General features: G+C 38.5%; 1 protein-coding gene and 1 long non-coding RNA gene across 4 annotated transcripts; one reads left to right on the top strand and one right to left on the bottom strand.

Moving 5' to 3' along the window:
• Positions 1-716: 716 nt before the first annotated feature.
• On the bottom strand, positions 717-3,473 carry LOC122145468. Its single transcript, XR_006160351.1, has 3 exons — positions 3,293-3,473; positions 2,713-2,871; positions 717-1,212 (listed from the first exon to the last, which is right to left on the bottom strand). It is a non-coding gene; the product is annotated as an uncharacterized LOC122145468 (long non-coding RNA).
• A 2,490-nt stretch (positions 3,474-5,963) lies between these two features.
• On the top strand, positions 5,964-22,355 carry LOC109053671 (period circadian protein homolog 1-like). Of its 3 annotated transcripts, none has more exons than XM_042760790.1 (19): positions 5,964-6,137; positions 10,996-11,822; positions 11,951-12,204; positions 12,502-12,623; positions 13,041-13,242; positions 13,483-13,677; positions 13,803-13,988; positions 14,094-14,247; positions 15,127-15,370; positions 15,607-15,715; positions 15,830-15,986; positions 16,157-16,275; positions 17,407-17,553; positions 17,719-18,042; positions 18,446-19,245; positions 19,412-19,589; positions 19,782-19,974; positions 20,343-20,493; positions 20,578-22,355. In XM_042760790.1, the coding sequence occupies exons 2-19, from the start codon at positions 11,449-11,451 to the stop codon at positions 20,899-20,901; spliced, it is 4,233 nt and encodes a 1,410-aa protein (XP_042616724.1). In that variant the 5' UTR covers positions 5,964-6,137; positions 10,996-11,448; the 3' UTR covers positions 20,902-22,355. The 3 variants fall into 3 exon arrangements, with proteins under 3 accessions (XP_042616724.1, XP_042616723.1, XP_042616725.1); XM_042760789.1 differs by lacking the exon at positions 5,964-6,137 and adding an exon at positions 7,055-7,286; XM_042760791.1 differs by lacking the exons at positions 5,964-6,137; positions 17,407-17,553 and adding an exon at positions 7,055-7,286.
• The last annotated feature ends 86 nt before the right edge of the window (positions 22,356-22,441 follow it).

The following is a 22,441-nucleotide window of genomic DNA, read 5'->3' as shown; positions in this document are numbered from 1 at the left end:
CCCGGCTGTCCATAAGGAATTTCTTAAAATGGTAAAAGCTATACCTAATGGTCTTGTTCATTTAATGAGATGTCACTTATTATTTAAAGAGATTGTAAAAAGTCAACATACATTTTTGGTTGAAGACAAAAGTATTTATGACCCAAAATGTAGTAACAAAATTATAAGAAATTTTCTGGAATTCTTTAATAGATAAGATTAATTGGAAAAAGCATGGCTCTTAATTTATAAATTTTGTGTCCCCAACAAAGTTAAAGAACTACATTGAATTTTTTTTTTTTTTTGCATAATATACTGTATACCCCACTAATGAGATTATTTCTATATTTAAAAACACTAATATGAATTGTAATTATCTTTGCAATTTTAGTAGTGAATTGATCATCTTTTCTTCAAATGCCCCCTTGTCAAAGAATTTTGGTCTGATTTTTAAAAATAAATTTTGGCTTCAAAATCCAGTTTGGTCATTGATTTAACTGTGTGATATATTCTGTTATTTTTCTCATTGTAAACAAAATATAGAATATATATCGGAAATGTAGTTATTTTATTGGCAAAAATAATAATAATAATATTATTATAATGTAAAATTTCCTCAACATTACCTAAATTAAACAATTTTCTTTGTGACCTTAACTATTTGATTATGATACTAAAAAAGATTAAAAACAAAAAAAGTTTTGGATTTTTCAGAAAACAAATAGTAACATCTTGTGTCGTTTTTCTTTTCAAGTAAATTTATCCTGATTTAAGAATGTTTTGTATCGGGAAAACAAGACTGTGGAAATACTGAGTAAGAAAACCACCTTTTGCAGTAGTTTGTAAGTCAGAATTGTGTTTTGTTACTTAGATTCCAAGAACAGTCTTTCATCCTGTGAGTGTGAAGGTAATACAGCACAGTCATCATTTAAAAATGACAGAAGTGAGGAGTTGAAGAGGCTGTGGAGGTGTACTGTGTGCGACACACACACACACACACACACACACACATTAACAGAGCTCACCGAGGATGATACAGCACTTCTCATTATGTCTCTCCGTCTCTGTCTCTCTGCTGTCCAGATTGCTCAACTCCATGCACCACCTAGCCTGACATAACATGCCTTTCACATTCTGACAGCACGCAGGTGTGGCCTCCCTTCCTCGGCTCTGAAATCCCCCATTCTTGCCCGCTGCTTGACCCAGATGGAGAGACCTGACCTTTCCAAAGAGCTGCAGATTAAGAGAAACATGAAAACCAGACAACCAGGTGAGACCTGGGGCAGTTGGTTGACAGGATGGAATGATATATTTGGCAAACTGTTCACATCATAAATGTATCATGAACTAAATATTAAATACCTTTTATTCAGGCTTAAAGGGGGTTTGATGCATTTTATTTAATGCATCCTTGCTGAATAAAGGTATTAGTTTAATATTTTAGTACATAAAGCCACCTTAAGCATTTTAGAATGTCCCAAAAACCGTGCGTTGAACTAAGCACTGACTATTTCTTTACTCCATTATGAACAAGTAAACAGAAAGGGTTTGTACGAACTCAACTGGTTTTGGGAGAGAAAGCAAATATCTTTAAAAGCGAACGCAAAGTTTCTCGAGGGAACGCAAAAGATTTGAAAAATATTTTTTCCTCCCACCTCATATTTTTCCCACCAACATGTCCCTTTAGAGGTTCCAATACGTACAGTTAGGGTGATATTAAATAACTTAACCCATGATATAAGATCATCCCACTATCCACAGGCATGTCATGTACTGTAGGCAATAATTCTTGTATTTCGTTTGGGCACCACGAGGTGTCACTGTGGCCTCACAGCGACAACTGGCCTACACTGGCTCCATTGCCCTCCTCATTATTACCCTACGCCTACAGACAAAGAAATGTAGAAATAAAAAAAGTGAAAATAAAGAAATGTATAAATAAATAAAAGAAAAAAATAAATAGATATGGAAACATAAATAAGGAAATAAAAGTATAAATAAGAATAATAATTATTATTATTATTTACTCTTCTTTGTATATTTATTTCAAATTTTGTCAGGTTTGGCATTCCAGAGGGGAGAGGATGGGGCAGGCATTTATTGACATAGTAATTCCAATTTAACAATTATATAGTATATATCCTCGTTTCATCAAATGGTATCAGTATAAATAGGAGTGCATTAAACACTTCTAAAATTAATGAGACTTCTACTACCAAATTTCAGGTTTGTTTAAACAAACAAACAAACAAAAAACACTGAAAACAGACTGGCTACTGCTCCACTTTACATTGTCCAGTGAAATCTGAGTTTAAGAAGCATGATGTCGCAGACTGAGTTATAACTAAGTAAAATTAAAGAGGTATTTTCTGAGTTTTGAGCCATTCCTTACTGTTTTGTACACGTTGTCATAATTATAATTATAATTATAATTATAATTATAATTATAATTATAATTATAATTATAATTATAATTATAATGCATTTCGTGTTATTGGGCACAATATTACTGTTGATAATTGTTGAGAGAGGGGCACTTTTTGTTAATTTTGGAAAAAAATCAGGGGCCTCTGCACATGCCTGGAATATTATTTATGATAGTATATAACAGGTAGGCCTAATACATTTATTGAAATAAAATGGCAAGTTTATTCGTCCGGAGAGTTAAGACATAGAAATCAGGCAGAAATCATAGGACTTTAAAGATCACCAGACCATCCATCAATTACTCACCATCTTCCAGTATTTCAGCATCCAGTCAACAGCTACGATGGATTTTTATCCATCCTTCTATTCTTCAAGACTGCAAACATATGCAGGAAAATAAGCCACTACTGTCCCAGTTTGTCTATGACCTGAATCGCCTGTCTGCATAAACACTAGTGGATGATGCTAATTAAGACAGGAGAGAAAGTCTTATTAGTGTGAAAACCAAGACAGAAAAAGCTTTAAAAACAGCAGAAATGTGACTGCATAACAGGGTAGGTTACTAAAAGTCAGACAGTACTCAGTGAGATATATGAAAGATTATGTATATATATTTATTTATTTTTTTCCTTCATAAAATAGCGACTCCAGTTTGAATAGTCAACTGCCCAAAGGGACTGATTGGGGAAGTTGCCAGCCAAAATGAACAAAGCAGGTTTTGGTCACTGCGTCATGAAATCAATTTTATGTTAAAAATAGCAATGTTTCTGAGGGGTTTTCAAGCTGCGCTGACTAAAAGCATGATGGGAAACGACCTGCTGATGACACAGCTCATTGGTTCAAACAACCATGACGTTGCGTTCTCTTCTAAGCATTTTATTTTTACCTGATATCACCAAAGGTGGAAAGAGTACGGAAATATTTTACTCAAGTAAAGGTACCATTTAAGTACAAGTAAAAGTACCAGTATAAAATTATACTCAAGTAAAAGTAAAAAGTAGCTTGTTTAAAATTTACTTAATTTAATTTACATAATTTAAAAATTACTTAGTTACATTTCAACAGTGGGAGGGAGGCAAAAAAGGGATAGGCCAAGGGTGTCAAAGCCACAGCCCTGCACAGTTAAGATATAGCCCTAATTAAACACACCTGATCCAGCTAATCTAATCATTTAGGCTTATTTGAAAACTACATGGTATGTGTGTTGGAGAAGGATTGGAACTAAACTCAGCAGGGCTACGTCCCTCCAGGAACTGAGTCTGACACCCCTGGGATAGCCCTATAAATCTCAACCTAGTGGTTTTAATTAAAAGAATCAGTTTAATAAGATATTTGGGTTGTTACCATGCAAATAAATCAGTATCATCAAAACTCATCTTTGCAATGAAGAGGAAACAGAAGCTTCAACTGAAGTGGCATTTAGATGTATTTACGATTTTAATGTATTAACGAAGATTTTAAGGCAGGACATGAATTAATTTAACCTGCAGTTACAAATGCAGAAATAATGTTTTGATATATAAGACAAAGTGTTGAATGCTCATTTGAAATTAATATATATCAAAAGATATTTTTAATGTGAAATTAAAACTTTTTGAATTTTGAAGGAAGTCAGTTTTAATAAGTTAGTTGTTGATATTTGAGTGAATTATTCAAACAGTTGATTCATTCAGGAATGAGACACTGTTATTGCTGAGAGATGCAAAACTGTGCTTTGGTGGCTGCATTTGGAATTATTTTTGTTGTCGAAATAGAGCAAAAACAGGCAATATGGTGTCTAAAACGCAAGTCTCTTAATTAACTTTATTAAGTGTTTGTTAAAATTTTGAAATATTTTTTACTATTTAAAATAACTGTTTTCTATTTGAAAATATTTTCAAATGTAATTTATTGTGATTTCACAGCTAAATTTTAAGCATAATTACTCCAGTCACATGATCCTTCAGAAATCATTCTGATATTCTGATTTGCTGCTCAAAAACATTTATTATTATGTTGATGTTGAAAACAGCTGAGTATATTTTTTACAGGTTTCTTTGATTAATAGAAAGTTCAGAAGAATAGCATTTGTCAGAAATAGAAATCTTTTGTAACATACATGTCTTTATCATCACTTTTGAACAATTTAAAGCATCCTTGCTAAATAAAAGTATTAATTTCTATCATTTCTTTTCTGTAATATATATATATATATATATATATATATATATATACTGACTACAGTATAAGCTTTTAAATGGTATAGTATATAATGCTACAAAAGCTTTTTTATTTCACATAAATGCTGATCTTTGGATCCTTCTATTCATCAAAGAATCCTGAAAAAAATGTAGGCCTACTCAGCTGTTTTAAATATTGGTAATAATAATAATAATTTTAAAAGGTTTCTGAAGTAGCAAATCCGCATATTAGAATGATTTCTGAAGGATGTGACACTGAAGACTGGAGTAATGATGTGGAAAATTCAGCTTTGATCACAGGAATAAATTACATTTTAAAATATATTCAAATAGAAAGCAGTTAGTTTAAATAGTAAAAATATCTTACAACATTAATGTTTTGCTGTACTTTGCAGGTTGACTTCTTATAAAACATTAAAAATCTTACTGTTCAAAAACTGTTGACTGCTAGATTATGTATAGATTACAGAAATGTTATATTGCATATATGTGTGTGTGTGTGTGTGTGTGTGTGTGTGTGTGTGTGTGTGTGTGTGTGTATATATATATATATATATATATATATATATATATATATATATATATATAAGGTAATATATATATATATATATATATAGTGTGTGTGTGTGTGTGTGTGTGTGTGTGTGTGTGTGTGTGAAACATTTCTGTCCCCGTCTCTTCTGAAATGATGGCTACGCCCCTGCATTAGAGCGAGTCGGACGTAACTCGGACACTTTTCTAAGCGGCATGCATCTCGCGGTGATCGGTTCTGCGCAGATTTTGCTCATCTCAAACAAGCCTCGAGTTACGTCCTACTTGCTCTGATGTCATGCTGACGAGTGCCAAAAAAACCTATCGCGACAGCGAGGCGGCTATTTGTGCAGCCGACTGCTCTCCAGACTGCGCTGACTAAAAGCATGATGGGAAACGCCTGACTGACGACACAGCCTAATGCTTATTGGTTCAGACAACTGTGATGCTGCATTCTCTTCTAATTTTTTTTTTCTTACCTGATTTCATGTGATTATGTAGTTAAATTATGCATGAATCTTCCCAAACACTATGACAGTGCGATCTCTGTGTGAGATATGTGTTTGTTGTCATATTTCTGTAAAAATCTAAAATAGATGTTTGTATTCAAATAAAAATGAATGATAAATACACCTTTCGTATGGAATGAAATAGCAAGCACTTTGAGTGTCGTGTTCATCATATTTATTTACAGCATGTTTACTAGAAACACAGCACGTGCGTGTGAATAACGCGATATCCGACTTTGATCTCGTGGGTTTCTGTTCCACTTCGAGAGCTCAGAAGACTGCACTTTTATTTCACTCCTCCCCTCACTGCAGCCGCCCGCTCTCGCCTAAATTTCGGGCGAGGCTAGCCTCATCTCAAACGAGCCTGTGTTATTTCCAAGTAGGCGGTATGAGAGATCCAAATTTCGACTTGTCTGGAACACAGCATTAATGCAGCCTGCATCCAAACTAAACTCGCCCGATATTGGAAAGCATTCGGCCCGGTTTTACCAATCAGGTGAATGAGGTCAGGGTAAGTTTGACGCTTCTCTGACGCTGATGAATTCATCCATGCAGCAGCAGCAGCGATCCACGCCGCCAGACACGTGAATCTGAGGGTGTTGTTGCTGAAGCCGCTTGACGTCACCAGCAGCCTGCCTCTGAGGCACGTGGAACTGTGCATGGCTCATTCACCCCCAGGTTTTTCAGTCGAGTTGTGCAATACATTTAAAACAGTGAAGCTGGGAAGTCCCACTGATTTAACAGTTCGTTCAAAAAAAAAAAAAAAAAAAAAAAAAACATTCTGTAATGTTTTCTTCCCGTGCACGTGCTCTAAAACGGTTCATTAAAGCTATGTGCAGTCACATATTTTTGTACGCTTTATTTTGTAAAGCTTTATTATTTTTAAGGGTGTTAATAACAGCATGCATGTAACTGGCTGTGATTCAGTCAGCTGTATCAATGATTCGGTGAAAAGGGATCATAAAAAGGACCTGCATATAATTTGCATTTACATTGAACAGTACTATAAACTCATTGTATGTATCTGGAATAATTTTCTCCAATTTTTATTAAACTGTTTTTTATAAATAACGCGAGAACTGCTCGGACTGACTAAAAATAACGTCATCAGAACTATTATTGTACAGATATCTAGAGCAACATTTCTGAAAAAAAAGAAAGAAAAAAAAATACGCAAGAAAACCTATTGAAACATCATCAGATGTGAAAGTGTAATGAAATTTCGTACTGCCCACTAACACGCTTGAGCTCTTATGTATTACAACAACAGGCGCTCTGCAACGTGACAACTGATGAACGTGCAGCGAGCGCTCTTGGCATTAGCCAATCAGCGAACACTTCGCCGTGAATGGGTAGGGTCAACCAATAGAATTCCTGTTTTGGTGATGGCACAGCCAATAGAATTCCCCGATGCCAGAGATTTGCAGAAAGATTGGAAAGCACGTGTATTCGTGTGTGTCTGGAGTCAGGGGGAAACAAATCTCTAGCACACAATACCAGTGCACCGTCAGTGGACTGCATACGAAAGACCGTCGTTGTCATATCCCGCCGACTTCATAACATCAGGAATTCTAATACTCTTCCGACATATGAAAGTTATCGTTAGAGAAATTCTTCCTTTCGTTCCTTTTCGAGAAAACGGAACAGTAAGATCCAGAAGGTAAGGCCAGCATGTTTCTTCTGTCTAGATTGAACCTTTTCTTCTACTGATGGCCCGTTAAGTTACAATTCTGTTTGTTTACAACATTAGATTTGTCCAACAGAAGGTGCTGATTTTGGATGAAATGTGGTTTATAAGCGCTAATAGAACAGCCATGACGAGGCGGGTTGGAATGCAAACATGCATCACACCTTACAGTATGTCGCATCATACTAATGTCCTAAAACTGTGATCGGCTAATATAATAAATACCATGGTCTTTGGCTTGTGAGTACTAATATTGCTGCTGGGACAGGTTTTCACAAAAGGTCAGCTTGTGGTCAATAAACTTTTATTTTATTTATTTATTTGTTTGTTTATTTATTATTATTATTTTATTTTTATTTATTTTTTCCTGAGCAAGAACAGACTTTGCCTATACAGAAACTTCCAAAGATTAACTTAGAGAAATACTGGAGTTAAATGTGTGACAACTAGCCCCACTCACCTATCATATACAAAGAATATTGTTGTGGATAAAAAAGTAAGAGGTGGTTAAGCAGGTGGTTGACCTCCTAAAACTTGCAAAGCAGAGAAGTCAGAAAGAGCTTTTTTGCCAATTATGTTTATACACGGAATTTGTCTTGGCGACAGGAGCTTCCAGTGCAGAAGGAAGTACAAACATGGTGCAGACATACATAGGAATTACACAGATGAAATTTAACACTAATACAAGAAAAACTGAAAATTAAAGATTGTTAATATTATCGAAATATGAATAATCGGCTGTAGAGCACAACCAGGGCTGGGCTAAGGGGTCTGAACTCCTGAATGTTTTTATTACTATGCCCTGTATGAATCATCACTGGATTTAATGCGTATTACAGTCATTTCTATTAGAACCGAAGTTTTGCTTTCTGCACATCCAACAGTGTCTACTGACCGACATGCAAACTGGCCAATCAACGATCAGAAATTGTAGCCGCTATAGCTTCTGATCTCTGGTCAACCAGTATAGCAGCTGCTTCAGTTATCTGTAACTTACTGTATAACTTATCACTGTAATACAGATTTGGCCATTTTCCAAATTAGGTTATTTGAGCACTGTCACTGTGAAGCAACAAATATAGTCAAATAAATACTGCTCTGAGTGCTCTAATTTTGCAAATCACTTTATGGCAATTAGATCATCATTTTACTGGCTATTGAAAGTCATCCTTCTTGCTTCTTAGCTTCCCATTTAGGACCACACATAGATAGAGAAAATGTTTGCATTAAAACACATTTAAAAAGGCTTAGTGCCTGCATTAGTGTTTCTCAGTAAGGAGTTTGCAAACTCATAGGGGATTATGAAGGAACTGCAGGGACCTGTACAATTGTGGTAGGAATGTCAGTGTCAGTGCTAAAATAGAAAAATGTTATATATATATATATATATATTCTTGAATAAATAATAAATGGCTATTAAAAACTAATATTAGATTTAAAATTTACTCCACTTTCCCAATTTGTATTCTTTGAATTGGACCAGGAAGTCAATCTGTGACATTTAGTTCCTGTATTGGTCACTGTATTTTTATTATTATTATTATTATTATTATTATTATTATTATTATTATTATTATTAGCAGAGTTCACCAAATTTTAACTTTGGTATATTTTAATTTCGGTATTTTCTGTGCAACTGTTCATGGACCAAGACTTCTGTGCCATTGAATCATTTTTTCCCCCAGACATCTAGAACAATTTCAGATAAACCTGTCCCTAAATGACATGTAAAAACAAGTCAGTATATTTAGTCTGATGGGGCTAATGTAGTTGCAATGCAAAATACAGTGCTGCGGACAGTCGGATACATACATGTTCAGATGCTGAATTCCCTGCAGTCTTCTTTTAACCTATTTAATTGAACTCTTAACATTAAATGTTTTGGGTATCATCACAACAGCAATTTTGCTCATGTGGAATTGGTCAATTAAAACATAACTTGATTTTACTGATTACAAAGAACTTATTTATAACATATCAGTGAAAGCTGTGGGGAAGGCAGTTCTTCCCAAAAGCAGTGTCCAATGAGTGGAGCGCTCAACTTGGAGTCAGCAGACATGTGTGCTTTATATTTACCACGCACACGGTGGAGGGGAGTCTGAAAAGCTGTGCACGCAGCCAGCCAGCGTATCACGACTAGAATGGGGGCGAGATGCTTTGGAAATTGCTCAGTAGAAATTACTGAAGGAATAGAGGGTAAACTGTTTGCATATCAGGTGGATTTAGATGAAAGTGTGACCAGTCTGTAAGTCCACACCTTCATCTGTGCACGTCCGCATTAGCGGCACTAACCCCAGCGGGAATGTAAGGGTGCTTTCACACTTGATTCGATTGCCTAATGTAGGTCAGTTACCAAAACAGATCGTGTGCTCAGTTATTTCAGAAATGGCGTTTCACCTTCTTCCATGGACTGCTTGATTTTTTTAACTTTGACCTTTTGTTAACAACTTAAATTGTTAAACACCTTTAACCTTGTGCTCATTTTAATGGCTTGTTGAGCATTTAAGCTTGTTGTGAGCTAAAAGGTTCATGCTGATCAAAGCTGTATGTACTTAGAATAATCGTGATCTGTTTCTGGCAAACGCTATTTAAGTGAATTATAAATAGTTCAGTAATAGTGCATCAAAGGAGCCTCTTAACAAACAGTATGTCTACAAAGTCTAACAAGGTGTTCTGGTATATGGTTCCTCTCTGGAAGCATCTGATTAGAAATTTTCACATCTAAAAATATGAAAAGTATTAATAAACAGGTATTTGGTTTGGTTGAGGTCAAAACAAACGGGTCAGTGGAGTTTACTATGTTGGGGAAACATGTTGGCAGCAAAAGGACAATATTAGGAAGGTGGTCATAATGTTATGCCTGATCTGTGTGTATATATATATATATATATATATATATATATATAAACATATATATATATATATATATATATATATATATATATATATATATATATATATATATATTTTTTTTTTTTTTTATAAATAGCATTTATTAAAGAATCTTACTGACCCTAAACTTTTGAAAGGTACTGTAGCTTTAAGAGGTTCATCCTTTTTTCGATGAAAGTTGCTCATTTCTGGTGACAAGAGACCCAGAGCTTTATGCAAATGAGCAGCAACACAATGCAGCATCTACCAATGAGATTGCAGACAGTGATCTGCTCTGGGAAACCATTAAATACCCGAGTTGGAACACATTGAAATCACTGTCAGAAGCTTGAGGTCAACACTGATGTCGTTTGTGTGTCTCATAGATCCTTGTATTGCTCCCTGTAGCAGGTAAATTCAAAAGACAAAAACAAGCTTGCGTGGTTGAAGGTGGAGAAGCTAGAGAGTGGATGTGTGGTTCTACATAGTATTCTTGGTTACCAAGGAGACTAGAAAAAGCCTCTGTAGTGGCCAACTGTGAATGTGAAATAGCTGAGCTCTCACATGCAGCATCCATCTGTGCAAAATTGCTGATAACTTATAATTTACCTTGTTGAAAAACAAAAGCATCCTGTGTCTGGATCCTTGAGTAGCACTTCCTGTTAAAGAGCAAGCTGTTCTCAAATAATGTTATCCATTAGTTTTTTATGGGGCTACCTAATACAAGATGACTAACCAGCTCAGTATTTCTTGTTGTACATGTGTGTTTCAGACTGATGCTTACCTTGTCTTTTGCTTTTTTTCGTTGCAGCTGTCCTCTGAGAAGAGAGAGAGTGTCACAGAGGGCAAAGAGAAGCTAATTGAATGGACAGACCCTGAAAAGAAGCCTAATTTCCCAGTGGCTGTTTTTTTTACATTGTCACACTCCATCTGCCTGTGTGGCAGCAGCCAAGTCTGTTATATAACAACCAGTCGTGTCTGTTTTTCTGAGCCGAACAACACATTCTGCAGTTAACAAAATATTTTGCACTTGCACTACTTGATTTGCGGTTCCAGAGGAGCTGAGACAAAGGACAGGGTGTTGATACACCCGGATACGCCATGATTCTTATTTTACAAAACAAATCTGTGAAGAATATTTCCACCAAAATGATTTCCCACTGTTGTTCAAGCAGTCCAACCTAGTGAACTTATTCAACTCTGTGTAATCTATTGTCAGGTGAATCTTATCACCTTAGCAACCGCTTATTTTTACAGTATTATAATGAGTGATGACAACTCAGACTCCGCCCCCAGCAATGATACAGATAGAGGAGCAGGAGGGGTCGAGAAAAAAGCAGGGCTTGTAAACAGATCCTGCGGCATGAGGGAGAGTTCTCTTTCATCGAATCCGGTAAATAGCAGGACAGGATCATCTCCAGGAGGGGTATCTGATCCCAAAGGATCTGCAGGTGACACCCGAGGGATAAATTCCGATGATACGGATGGACTATCAAGTGGAAATGACTCTGGGGAGAGGGAAAGTGAAGGAGGGAATGGATCCAGAGGGAGACAGTCAAACCGAAGTTATCAGAGTTCCTCCAGTCAGAATGGAAAAGACTCAGGCATGTGTCTGGAGACTACGGAGAGCAACAAGAGGTGAGAGATAGAGAAGGGACACCCTAAAAACTTAACATTGTAATAATAATAGATTCAAAAATCTGTTCAGTGATTCCTAATCAATGTCTAAATTGTGACTCTCTTGTTTTTGATCTCTTCTCCCTCAGCTCAAACTCTCACAGCCCGTCTCCACCCAGCAGCTCTCTGGCTTACAGCCTGTTGAGCGCCAGCTCTGAACAAGACCCGCCATCCACCAGCGGCTGCAGCAGTAATCAGTCTGCACGCATCCAGACCCAGAAAGAGCTGATGAGAGCCCTAAATGAGCTGAAGATCCGCCTGCCACCGGAGAGAAAGATGAAGGGACGCTCCAGCACTCTTAACGCACTCAAATATGCCCTCAGCTGTGTCCGACAAGTCCGAGGTGAGTGGGAGTCTCATATGTTGGTTTTGTGTGCTATGTTTGACAGGAAACGCAACAGCTTGAATTGAGTTAATGGTGGGATGTATCAACTTTTTTCAGTGTGAAAATTATTTCTCCAGTTCAAGTATAAATTAGACATTTGTACGCTGTGATTTGAATTTGCATTTGAAAATAATCACTGTTTTTGGAATTTTGTTTATTTAAGGATTTATACCTTTCACCTATAATATGAATGGAGTTTGTGAGTCCAGTAATGTTAATGTCAATGCTTTTCTTTTTTTGCTTTGAATCTTGCAGCCAATCAGGAGTATTATCACCAGTGGAATGTTGAGGAGTGTCATGGCTGTAGTCTGGATCTCTCCACCTTCACTGTTGAAGAACTGGACAATATCACCTCCGAATACACGCTCAAAAATACAGTACGTTGACTTGCACACAAACCCATTCCTCTCTCTCTTGTAGTAACACAGTATTTAAATATTATTGTATGAAAGGTAGTTTTGGTCTCATCAATGCAGTTACTGGCTTAGTGGTTTTATAATTCTGTCAGCAATAACAAAGACAAGACGTGAGTTACAGACACGATCTAGATGGCAAAATCATTTTGACTGAAACTGTCAGGAGTCAGTGAATCTGTCGCCATGTTTAGCTGGATTGATGGTTTTGATTAGTTTTTCCTAAAATACCTTTATTAACTAAAATACTTTTGAAATAAATAAACAGAATAAACCATACTGTTTTGTAAAATGCCATGAGAGATTGTATTTTTTTAGGAAGAGACACTGTGTTGAGTATTTGTTAGAAGTTACAAAAGAGCCTCTTTTTCTCTTGTGCAGGACACATTCTCCATGGCGGTTTCGTTCCTGTCTGGGAAGGTTGTGTACATCTCTCCACAGGGTTCATCTCTTCTGCGCAGTAAGCCAGAGAAGCTGCATGGGGTTTTGTTTTCTGAGCTTTTGGCCCCCCAGGATGTGAGCACCTTCTACAGCAACACTGCCCCCTGCAGACTTCCTCCTTGGGCCTCTTGCATCGGCTCTGGTATGTTTGTTTCATACAACAAATCATTTATGTGTGGCTAAAATGCCGATATAGATGAATTCAGGTTAATTGGGACATTTTTTCAGTCATCTCAATTGCAAGAAGTGTCCCAGTTTACCTGGATTCACCCTACTTTTTGATGCTATCACAGGTCCTCTGTTGAACCAGGACCACATTGACCAGTTATGGCCACACAATACAATTAAAGTCTTAAACAACTTGGATCTCTCTTTTCACTAGTTTCTACACCGGGTGACTGCACCCAAGAGAAGTCCATGTTTTGTCGCATCAGTGGAGACACCTCAACCAGTGGTGATGTGAGGTACTACCCGTTCAGACTGACCCCCTACCTGCTCACGCTCCAAGACTCTGACGCCGCTTACCCTCAACCCTGCTGTTTGCTCATCGCAGAGAGAGTGCACTCGGGATATGAAGGTACATTTCTTGTTTAACAAGTATATTGTTTTTTCACAATGTTTTGAACCAAATGGAAAACGTACAAACGCCTTTTTAAACTTAGTTTGTGTTTCATTCTCTCTTTCTCTCCATCCCTCATTCAGCCCCTCGCATTCCTCCAGATAAGAGGATATTCACCACCAGTCACACCCCCAGCTGTCTCTTTCAGGACGTGGATGAGCGGGCAGTTCCTCTGTTAGGGTACCTGCCTCAGGACCTGGTGGGAACCCCAGTCCTGCTGTGCATCCATCCAGATGACAGACCCATTATGTTGGCCATCCATAAGAAGAGTGAGTCACTCTCCCTTCCTCTCTCTAACCTCTGTTGATGTCCTTTCTTTGATGAGAGCAGTACTGTACAATATTTACATTTTCATTTTTTTCTTTCCCTTTCAGTTCTTCAGTTTGCAGGGCAGCCGTTTGATCATGCTCCCTTGCGGATGTGCACAAATAATGGAGAGTATCTGACCATAGACACCTCTTGGTCCTCCTTCATCAACCCCTGGAGCAGGAAAGTGGCCTTCATTGTTGGCCGCCACAAAGTCAGAACGTAAGAACCTGAGTACACACGAAGTCCAAAATTAACTCTTAGACACCCTACATATTAAAATAGAAAACAGTTATTTAAAATTATGTAATGTTTCACTGCATTAGTTTTTACAGTCTTGGTGAGCATAAGTCACTTAACATTTAAACTTCAAAAGCAAAGAGTCTGATTTGAATAGCTAAAAGAAAACCTCAATTTTCTACCTCATCACACTTCTAGGCATGTGCACCGCACAAATACACAGGCATACACACGTAATTCTTCAATCACATACCACCCACACAACAGACACTCCATCACACTCTCCAAGCACATGCTTTGTCATGTGAACACAGACAGATTTTTCATGAGCTCAATACTTTTCCCAAAGACCTTTCTTTCTCCCAACATGTGGTAACCCATAGTGCTTCTACACATATTGTATATGCACACACATTATCACTGCTTCGTACAGTTATTCAGTTCATCAAAAGGGAAAGCAGAGCAGAAGCAGAGGCTAATGACTGTGTACAAGTAAAATAACTGTAATTATGAGTACCTTGTTGAAAATAAATTGGTTTGGTTTTGTTATGGTCAGTATTATAGCCTAACTCACAATAATTTTTCCCAACAAATTCTGAATCCATTTGAGTGAAGGGTTTTTGAGCAAATCTTTTGAGTGAATGATTTAATGACGTTCTCATAGCACTCAAAAAGACACTCACTGTTCGCCACTTAATGTGTATTGATGTAACATACAGGAAAAGTCACTGAATCAGTGAATCAGAATGAGTGAATGATTTCCTTAAGAAATTCAAAATGCCCACCACCACTAACAAACACATATTCTACTTATTGTACTCTGTACATACACACAATTACCTCTTGATTCTTTCCTTCCAGGTCTCCACTGAATGAGGACGTCTTTACCTTGCCGAGGGGTCTGGAGGAGCGGACCCTGTCACCAGACATCGCTCAGCTCAGTGAGCAAATCCACAGGCTCCTGGTGCAGCCTGTCCACAGCGGCAGCTCTCAGGGCTATAGCAGCCTGGCCAGCAATGGATCCCACGAGCACCAGCCCAGTGCCGCCTCCTCATCAGACAGCAGTGGACCGGGTCTAGAGGACCCCTCACAGCTCCACAAACCTGTGAGTGTTTAAAGACACAGTCCTTAAACCCCGCTCTGTTAATATTGTACATGAAACTGTATTAAAGCCCCTCATTTCAACATGGGTCAGTCCGTGTTTGTTCAAAAACTGTCAATTTCTCTTGGCCTTAAATGTTATGCAGCATTGAGGTGCTTGTTAGGACTATTCATGTAAATAAAAGGCAGGCCAGAGATGGATAGTAAACATTTAAATTAAATGAACTGCATTTCAAACAGATGACCTTCCAGCAAATCTGCAAAGACGTTCACAAGGTGAAGACCAGCGGACAACAAGTCTTCATTGAATCCCGCAACCGACCTCCACCTAAAAAACATTGCACTGCAGGTACAAAATCACTCACAGTATATTCATAGTTAATGTAAGGACACAGCCATTAGTTGCTTGTTTTTTTTTTTTTTTAAGTTGTTAGTTTCAAGATGTTCTCTGTCTGGTAAACAGGTGCTTTGCAAGCGGGTGAAGTAGCAGTGCTGGGCCACAGTTTCGGTCCTAGTGTTGCACCACCCTCAAAGAGCTCCGCACCCTCCCTGATCGTCCGTAAGGAGCCGCCCACCACCTACTCTTATCAGCAAATCAACTGCTTGGATAGTATTGTAAGGTGCGTGTTTCAGATCATTAATGCACTGAATCCTGAAGATACCACTTCTGTCACTGATTATGTGTTGTGAATTTCAGATTAATCGTTTTATTGTAAAGTTAGCATCTCTAGTCCTTGTGATCGCAATCCAATAGCAGGCCATGAACTCGTGGTTTTATTTGGTTCATCAGGTATCTGGAGAGCTGTAACATCCCAAATACGATGAAGAGGAAGTGTGGCTCTTCCTCTTGCACTGCCTCCTCCACCTCTGATGATGACAAACAGCAGGACGCTCCAAGCAATGCAAAAGGTAACACTGCAATGATAATCTAATGCAGTATAGTACTAATGCAATGTATTAACATGTCTACAGTCTATTACAATACAACTACCATTAAAATGTTACTTATTGATACAACAGTAAAACTGAAGTGCCAGTTTTGAGGACACTCTATTTATTTAAAGGTTTACATAAATATTAGATTACAGTGGCATGTATATACACACTAATAATAGCATTAGTGCATGCCATGTTTTTTGCTGAATTCGACTCATTGCACCAAAAAAAGCATCAGCACATCATAAATTAAGTAATACTACCAAGGTTGAAGTTTTGACTCATGAATATTGGTTATGTAATGTGACATTTGGCCAGTAGGCCTGACCGATTTTACTGAAACGAAAGCATTGCAAAATATTTTACTGAAGAGAAAGTATTGCAAAATAATATTTGTGAGTCAGACTTTTTGAATAGCTTGACATGATTCATAATACTACCATAAGCCAAACAAATTCTATATATATATATATAACAAGAGTTGTAGTATTCGAGAACGGTCTTAAGACCATTTTTTGAAGGTCTTGATCTTGTCATGGTCTTGACTGCATTTGTACTCCGGTCTTGTCTTGGTCTCAGACTAAAAGGACTCTCTGGATTTTATTTCAAGACCGGTCAAGACCACAGCTGCAGAGATATCACTAAATTGCTGGTGCATTGTCTAATTTATTTGTTAACATCCTTAATGTGCTTCAGATGCAATCAATAATTTCTTTCTAATTTGATTTATTTTGATACTGTCAATATTTGACAATATTCATGCAGTTGTCATTGTACCAATTCAGATGGAGCTTCTGTGCTACCTCTGCTGTGCAAAGATGAATTCTGTTGTTAGTGATTTTATTTAATTGATAACAGCTCTATAAGGGCTTTTCACACTTGTAATGGTTAACCCTGGGTCATTCTAAATCCTGGGTAAATGGAATCCTGGGTTATTTTGCTTCTTGACTCGGTCTCACCCTGCCTTGGTCTTGTCTTGGTCTCAACCCCTCAAAGTCTTGGTCTTGTCTTGGTCTCATCACACTCTGGTCTTGGTCTCGATTTGATCTCTTTTTAGGTGGTCTTGACTACAACCCTAGTATTAACAGATACTCTAACCTGCAGGTCCATCTGTGTCTCTGGTAGAGGAGAGTACATTGTTACCCCCACTGGCCATGCACAGTAAAGCTGAAAGTGTAGCCTCGGTCACCTCTCAATGCAGTTTCAGCAGCACCATCGTCCATGTGGGGGACAAGAAACCTCCTGAGTCAGGTGGGCAAGTGTTTGTGTATGAGCAATAAGAGAGGACACCAAAGACCCATTATACATCAAAGCAATCATAGCAATCAAGTGTCTTTTTTTTGTTGTTGTGTCTAGTTTTTGGGACCCTAGTTTCTTTATCTCATCCCCTTTTCTTCTTTTACCTCGCTCCCACAGATATCGTAATGGAAGAAGCCCCGCCCACTCCAAATGCTGCTCCTCCTGCCATACAGTTCCAAGCTCCTCCCACAACCATGCCCTTTCTGCCACCTAGCCCTGCTCCTGATAGGGATGCAGGGAGAAGAGGAGGTCTGGGAGGAGCAGGGGCAGCTGGAGGATCCGGAGGAGGAGAAAGGTTGGGTCTCACAAAAGAGGTCCTGTCGGCTCACACACAGCAAGAGGAGCAGAACTTCATGTGCCACTTCAGAGACTTGAGCAAACTCAGAGTGTTTGACCCAACCTCAGCTGTGCGCCAACGATCAACTGCACCCTTAGCAAGAGGTGAGGATGTGCATAAAAGAAAAAGGAGACACAGCACAGGCAGCATTGCACAAAATTATTCATGTGCAGTACTGGTTAAAAGTTTGCAATAATTCAGTTTTTTTTATATATATATATTTTTTGAAAGAAGTCTTTTATTCTCAACAAGTCTGAATTTATTTGATATATATATATTCAGCAAGGATGCTTTAAATCAATCAAATTAAAAAAAAAATACATTTTAAAACATTAATTTGGAAAACAATTATTTTAAATTGCAATGATGTTTCAGTATTACCATTTTACAATGTATTTTTGGTCACATAAATGCAGTCCTGGTGAGCGTAAGAGTCTTATTTCAAAAAGATACAAATTTGTGATTATTCCAAACTTTTGACCGGTTCTGTATCTCTGTTGATTTTAGGTGTGCGCTGCTCTCGTGATTACCCAGCAGCTGGTAGCAGCGGGCGTAGACGTGGTCGAGGAGGCAAAAGACTGAAGCACCAGGAAGCTGCAGAGCAAGTGGGGTCTCGTAGCCCAGCTGGCCCACAACGAAGCCTCCACTCTGGGGTTCCCACTCTGGACAGGCCCTCTAATTCCTCCATACCCATGGGTCCTGCAGCCAGCTCCTCCTCCTGGCCCACCTCAGGGTCACAAGCTAGCATTCCCTCTGTCCCGTACCCACCCGGCGTCCTTCCTTTATATCCTGTCTATCCCTCTCTCGCCCATCCCATCTCAGACCCCAACATACAAACAGGACTACGCTTCCCCCTTCAGAACTCGCAGATGGTACCTCCCATGGTCCACCCAATGATGGCGTTGGTATTACCCAACTACATGTTCCCACAGCCCAACATGGGCATGCCTCAGCCCTTCTACAGCCCAAACTCAGCTTTCCCTTTTCCCGCTGTCAACACAGTCTCCCCTGCTCCCTGTCAGGTCTCGACCCCAGTCCCACGCGCCCTCTCTCGCTCCAGCACCCCTCAATCCTACAGCCAAAGAGAGGCAGTGGCTGAGAGAGAAGGAGCAGAGTCTCCACTGTTTCAGTCTAGATGCTCCTCACCGTTAAATCTGCTGCAGCTGGAGGAGTCGCCAAGCAACCGCTTTGAGGTGGCATCAGGGCAACAGACCACATCTCCTATGGTGGGACAAGGGGGTGGAGCAGTAGGACAGGCCTCCTCCAATCAGAGAGGTTCAGCGGTGGATTCAAAAGAGAATGAAAATGTAAGAAACCGACTGTAGTATTAATTTGCCTGCTGATTATTTAAAAGGATGTTAGAGATTTTATGTTTCAGTATTCGATATCAAAATTTCACAACAGTCGATATTTTGATTTTGATACCACACTATTTAGTAGCAACTAATTATGTGGTTTTAATGTCCTTTGCAGGGTGAAACAAATGAGTCCAATCAAGACGCCATGTCCACCTCCAGTGATCTGCTAGACCTGCTGTTACAAGAGGACTCTCGCTCGGGCACTGGCTCAGCCGCCTCAGGCTCTGGGTTATCAGGCACAGGGTCTTCTGGATCAGGGTCCAATGGCTGCAGCTCTTCAGGAAGTGCAACTAGTAAGTGCTTAATAATGGCAATACATTTATTTGAGAAATGTATCAAAGTTATAAATGGATTCATTTTTGGAAGTATGGATTCGAGTGTTACTTGGAATGAGGAACCAAATGTAATTTAGCAATTGTTACTTATTAAGAAGGGTTACTTTAATTAAATGACTTAATTTATTTCTTTTTTGTATACTTTAACAGGAAGCAGTCAGAGCAGCCATACGAGCAAGTACTTCGGCAGCGTGGACTCGTCAGAGAACAGCCACTCCCGCAAGCAGACAGCAGGGGGTGATGGAGAGGCTCAGTTCATCAAATGTGTCCTACAAGACCCCATCTGGCTCCTCATGGCCAACACAGATGAAAAGACTATGATGACCTACCAGCTGCCCATCCGGTTAGTCAACACTGTATAGATTTGATTTTATATTACACTTTTTTTTTCTTATTTTAATAAGGGTCAGATCAACAATAAAACAAAACAAAATAAAATAATGTACAAAAATAATCATAAAAAAAAAACAGATTCATTAGGAAGTCAAATCCTATCAAGAAATTGATTCCCACCCCTATACAACACCATTACTGACTTATCTCAAACATATACATCACGTTATGATGCAAAATGTTGCACATCACCTGCATAGAAAAAAAAAAAACAATTTCATGCTAACATCCCATAAACAGGCATTACTACAAACCTACTGTTAAAGACTGATGAACGTTGTAATGGTTAACTGACCAAGTTAATGTGTTTTGTAACAGAGACAGAGATACTGTGTTGAAAGAGGACCGTGCTGCTCTGAGAGCCATGCAGAAACAGCAGCCTCGCTTCACTGAGGAGCAGAAGAACGAGTTGAGTCAGGTCCACCCCTGGATCCGTACTGGACGCCTGCCTCGTGCTATCAACATTTCTGTGAGTTGAAGTCTCTCAGACAGTATCTCCCACAATACACCACTAAACACTCAGTCCTGATTGTTTTGTTTATGTGTCTCTCAGGCATGTATGGGCTGTAGGTCCTCTCCCTCTGTCCCCTCTGCGGCCCCCTTCGATGTTGAGATCCACGAGATGGAGCTCTGCAGTGTTTTAGAAGTGACAGAAGAGGGCGCCACTGCTGAGAAACACAGCCAAGCAGACACGGTCATGGAGAAGGGTGAGACTGAGGGACAAGACGAGACCTGCAAAGACCAGGAGGTTGAGAATGATGGAACTATTATTACATCACAAAACAATGACCAAGAAATGATGATGATAGAAGAACAGGAAGTGACCTCACAGATCGAGGAGGAAATGGTTGCCTCACTTACACAGATGACACACTAAAGACATAATGAGTCAGTGGGATCCTGATGACATCGTTTGTGGACACATTAAATTATCTAATTGTATTTATTTCTACAAATAAATTCTAATTAGCCAGGAAGGCTGACAGATGATGAATGTAAAGCAGAAATGCTTTGTTGAAAGACTGTGATTATCATAAATTTGAGATATTTTGGTTATTGCAAAGAAGTTATGATCTGTTGGCGGGAAATCAGGGTTGGCTTTAGACCTCGAGATGCCAGCTGTTCAATTCCAGTTCTAGTGACTTGCAAAAACCCATTTTGTGGCATGCTAAACAACTCAATTTCAAATGTTGTCAAATGGGCAAGGGCTCTTCACACCAAGGACGATATCTATAACCATAAATAAAACTATAAAGCTTTAATCTAATTCTATAAGAAGAGGGAAGTCCACACCACAGCTATATAACACGATGATGACACAGATTAACAATATCACCTTCAGAATTGTTTTTTTTTTTCCAGATGATGAACAATAAATACATTGACAGCCAATTAGAATCCATCCAACTTTAAAGAGTTTGAGCATTTAAAGTGCCAAATAAACAACATTATCATTGGTTGGTGTGGACGTTAATGTAGTTATCGTCATTAGTTTGAACGGACCTTTAAACTCTGTGGTTTTAAGTTGATTTAAGTGTTGTAAGACGTGAACAGATTCACTGCCTTTGAGGACAGTCTAACTGTTGCTCACCTTGTATTTTTTGACATTTCCCAGATGTTATGGAAATGTTATTGTAATTTTTTTACAGGTATATACAAAGTAGGATTTTTCGAACAAATTTACATACACAAAACCTTTTTTTTTATCATTCTGTCTACTTTTTTATACATTATTGGTGCAAAATTGTTCATTGTCAAAGCTTGGATGAATTGTGTGAAATGCACTGCAGCTCCACAGAGCCTCACTGGTCTGTTACAGTTCACTTTCACCACTTAGATGTCACTACAGTAACCATGGCAACCATGAACTTTCAAAGACTATTTGTAGCTCAAGGCATCTTCTTGTGGAGTAACACTAAGCGAAGGGATGCTCCAGAGGTCACGGCCAGAAAAAGCTGCCGCCCGTTGCGGGCTCGAAAGAGTGGAGGCTTTTAATGGTACTGTATGAGAACTGTACCATCAAAGAAGAGGTTTTAAAAGGACAGTTCACCCAAAAATAGTCGATAGTTCGTCGTCTTTTATGTTCCACAGAAGAAGGAATGTCATACAGGTTTAGAAAAACACGAGGATGAGCGAATTGACAATTTATGATTTTGGGTGAACTAAGTCTCGAAGGAATGAGTGAAAAATATTGTTGGCAATCAGCTGTATGTATTTTTCCTCTTGTTTTACCTTTTCTCTGTCATGTGCTCTTCCAAGATGTCCTGAAACAATTTGTAAGTATTTTGTGTATTTCTTTATATATAAAAAGAATAAAATGAATATGGTTCACACTGTTGTGGTGTGCAAATATTCAACGAATCGAGGATAAAACGGAATTATGAGAATATGCTGTACAGATTGAAAAGCACACTGTA

The sequence above is a fragment of the Cyprinus carpio genome, chromosome A7 (assembly GCF_018340385.1).
Source record: "Cyprinus carpio isolate SPL01 chromosome A7, ASM1834038v1, whole genome shotgun sequence".
NCBI lineage: Eukaryota > Metazoa > Chordata > Actinopteri > Cypriniformes > Cyprinidae > Cyprinus > Cyprinus carpio.
The sequence above is the reverse complement of the archived record's forward strand: the minus strand, read 5'-3'. Positions and strand labels throughout refer to the sequence as shown.

What these genes read in the sequence shown, in the direction of transcription:
- LOC109053671 (XM_042760790.1), top strand. Translation starts at nt 11,449, where the DNA reads ATGAGTGATGACAACTCAGACTCCGCCCCCAGCAATGATACAGATAGA. An exon ending in GTTGGCCATCCATAAGAAGA is followed by an intron (nt 13,989 to 14,093) that starts GTGAGTCACTCT and finishes TTTCCCTTTCAG; the next exon opens with TTCTTCAGTTTGCAGGGCAG. An exon ending in GGCCGCCACAAAGTCAGAAC is followed by an intron (nt 14,248 to 15,126) that starts GTAAGAACCTGA and finishes CTTTCCTTCCAG; the next exon opens with GTCTCCACTGAATGAGGACG.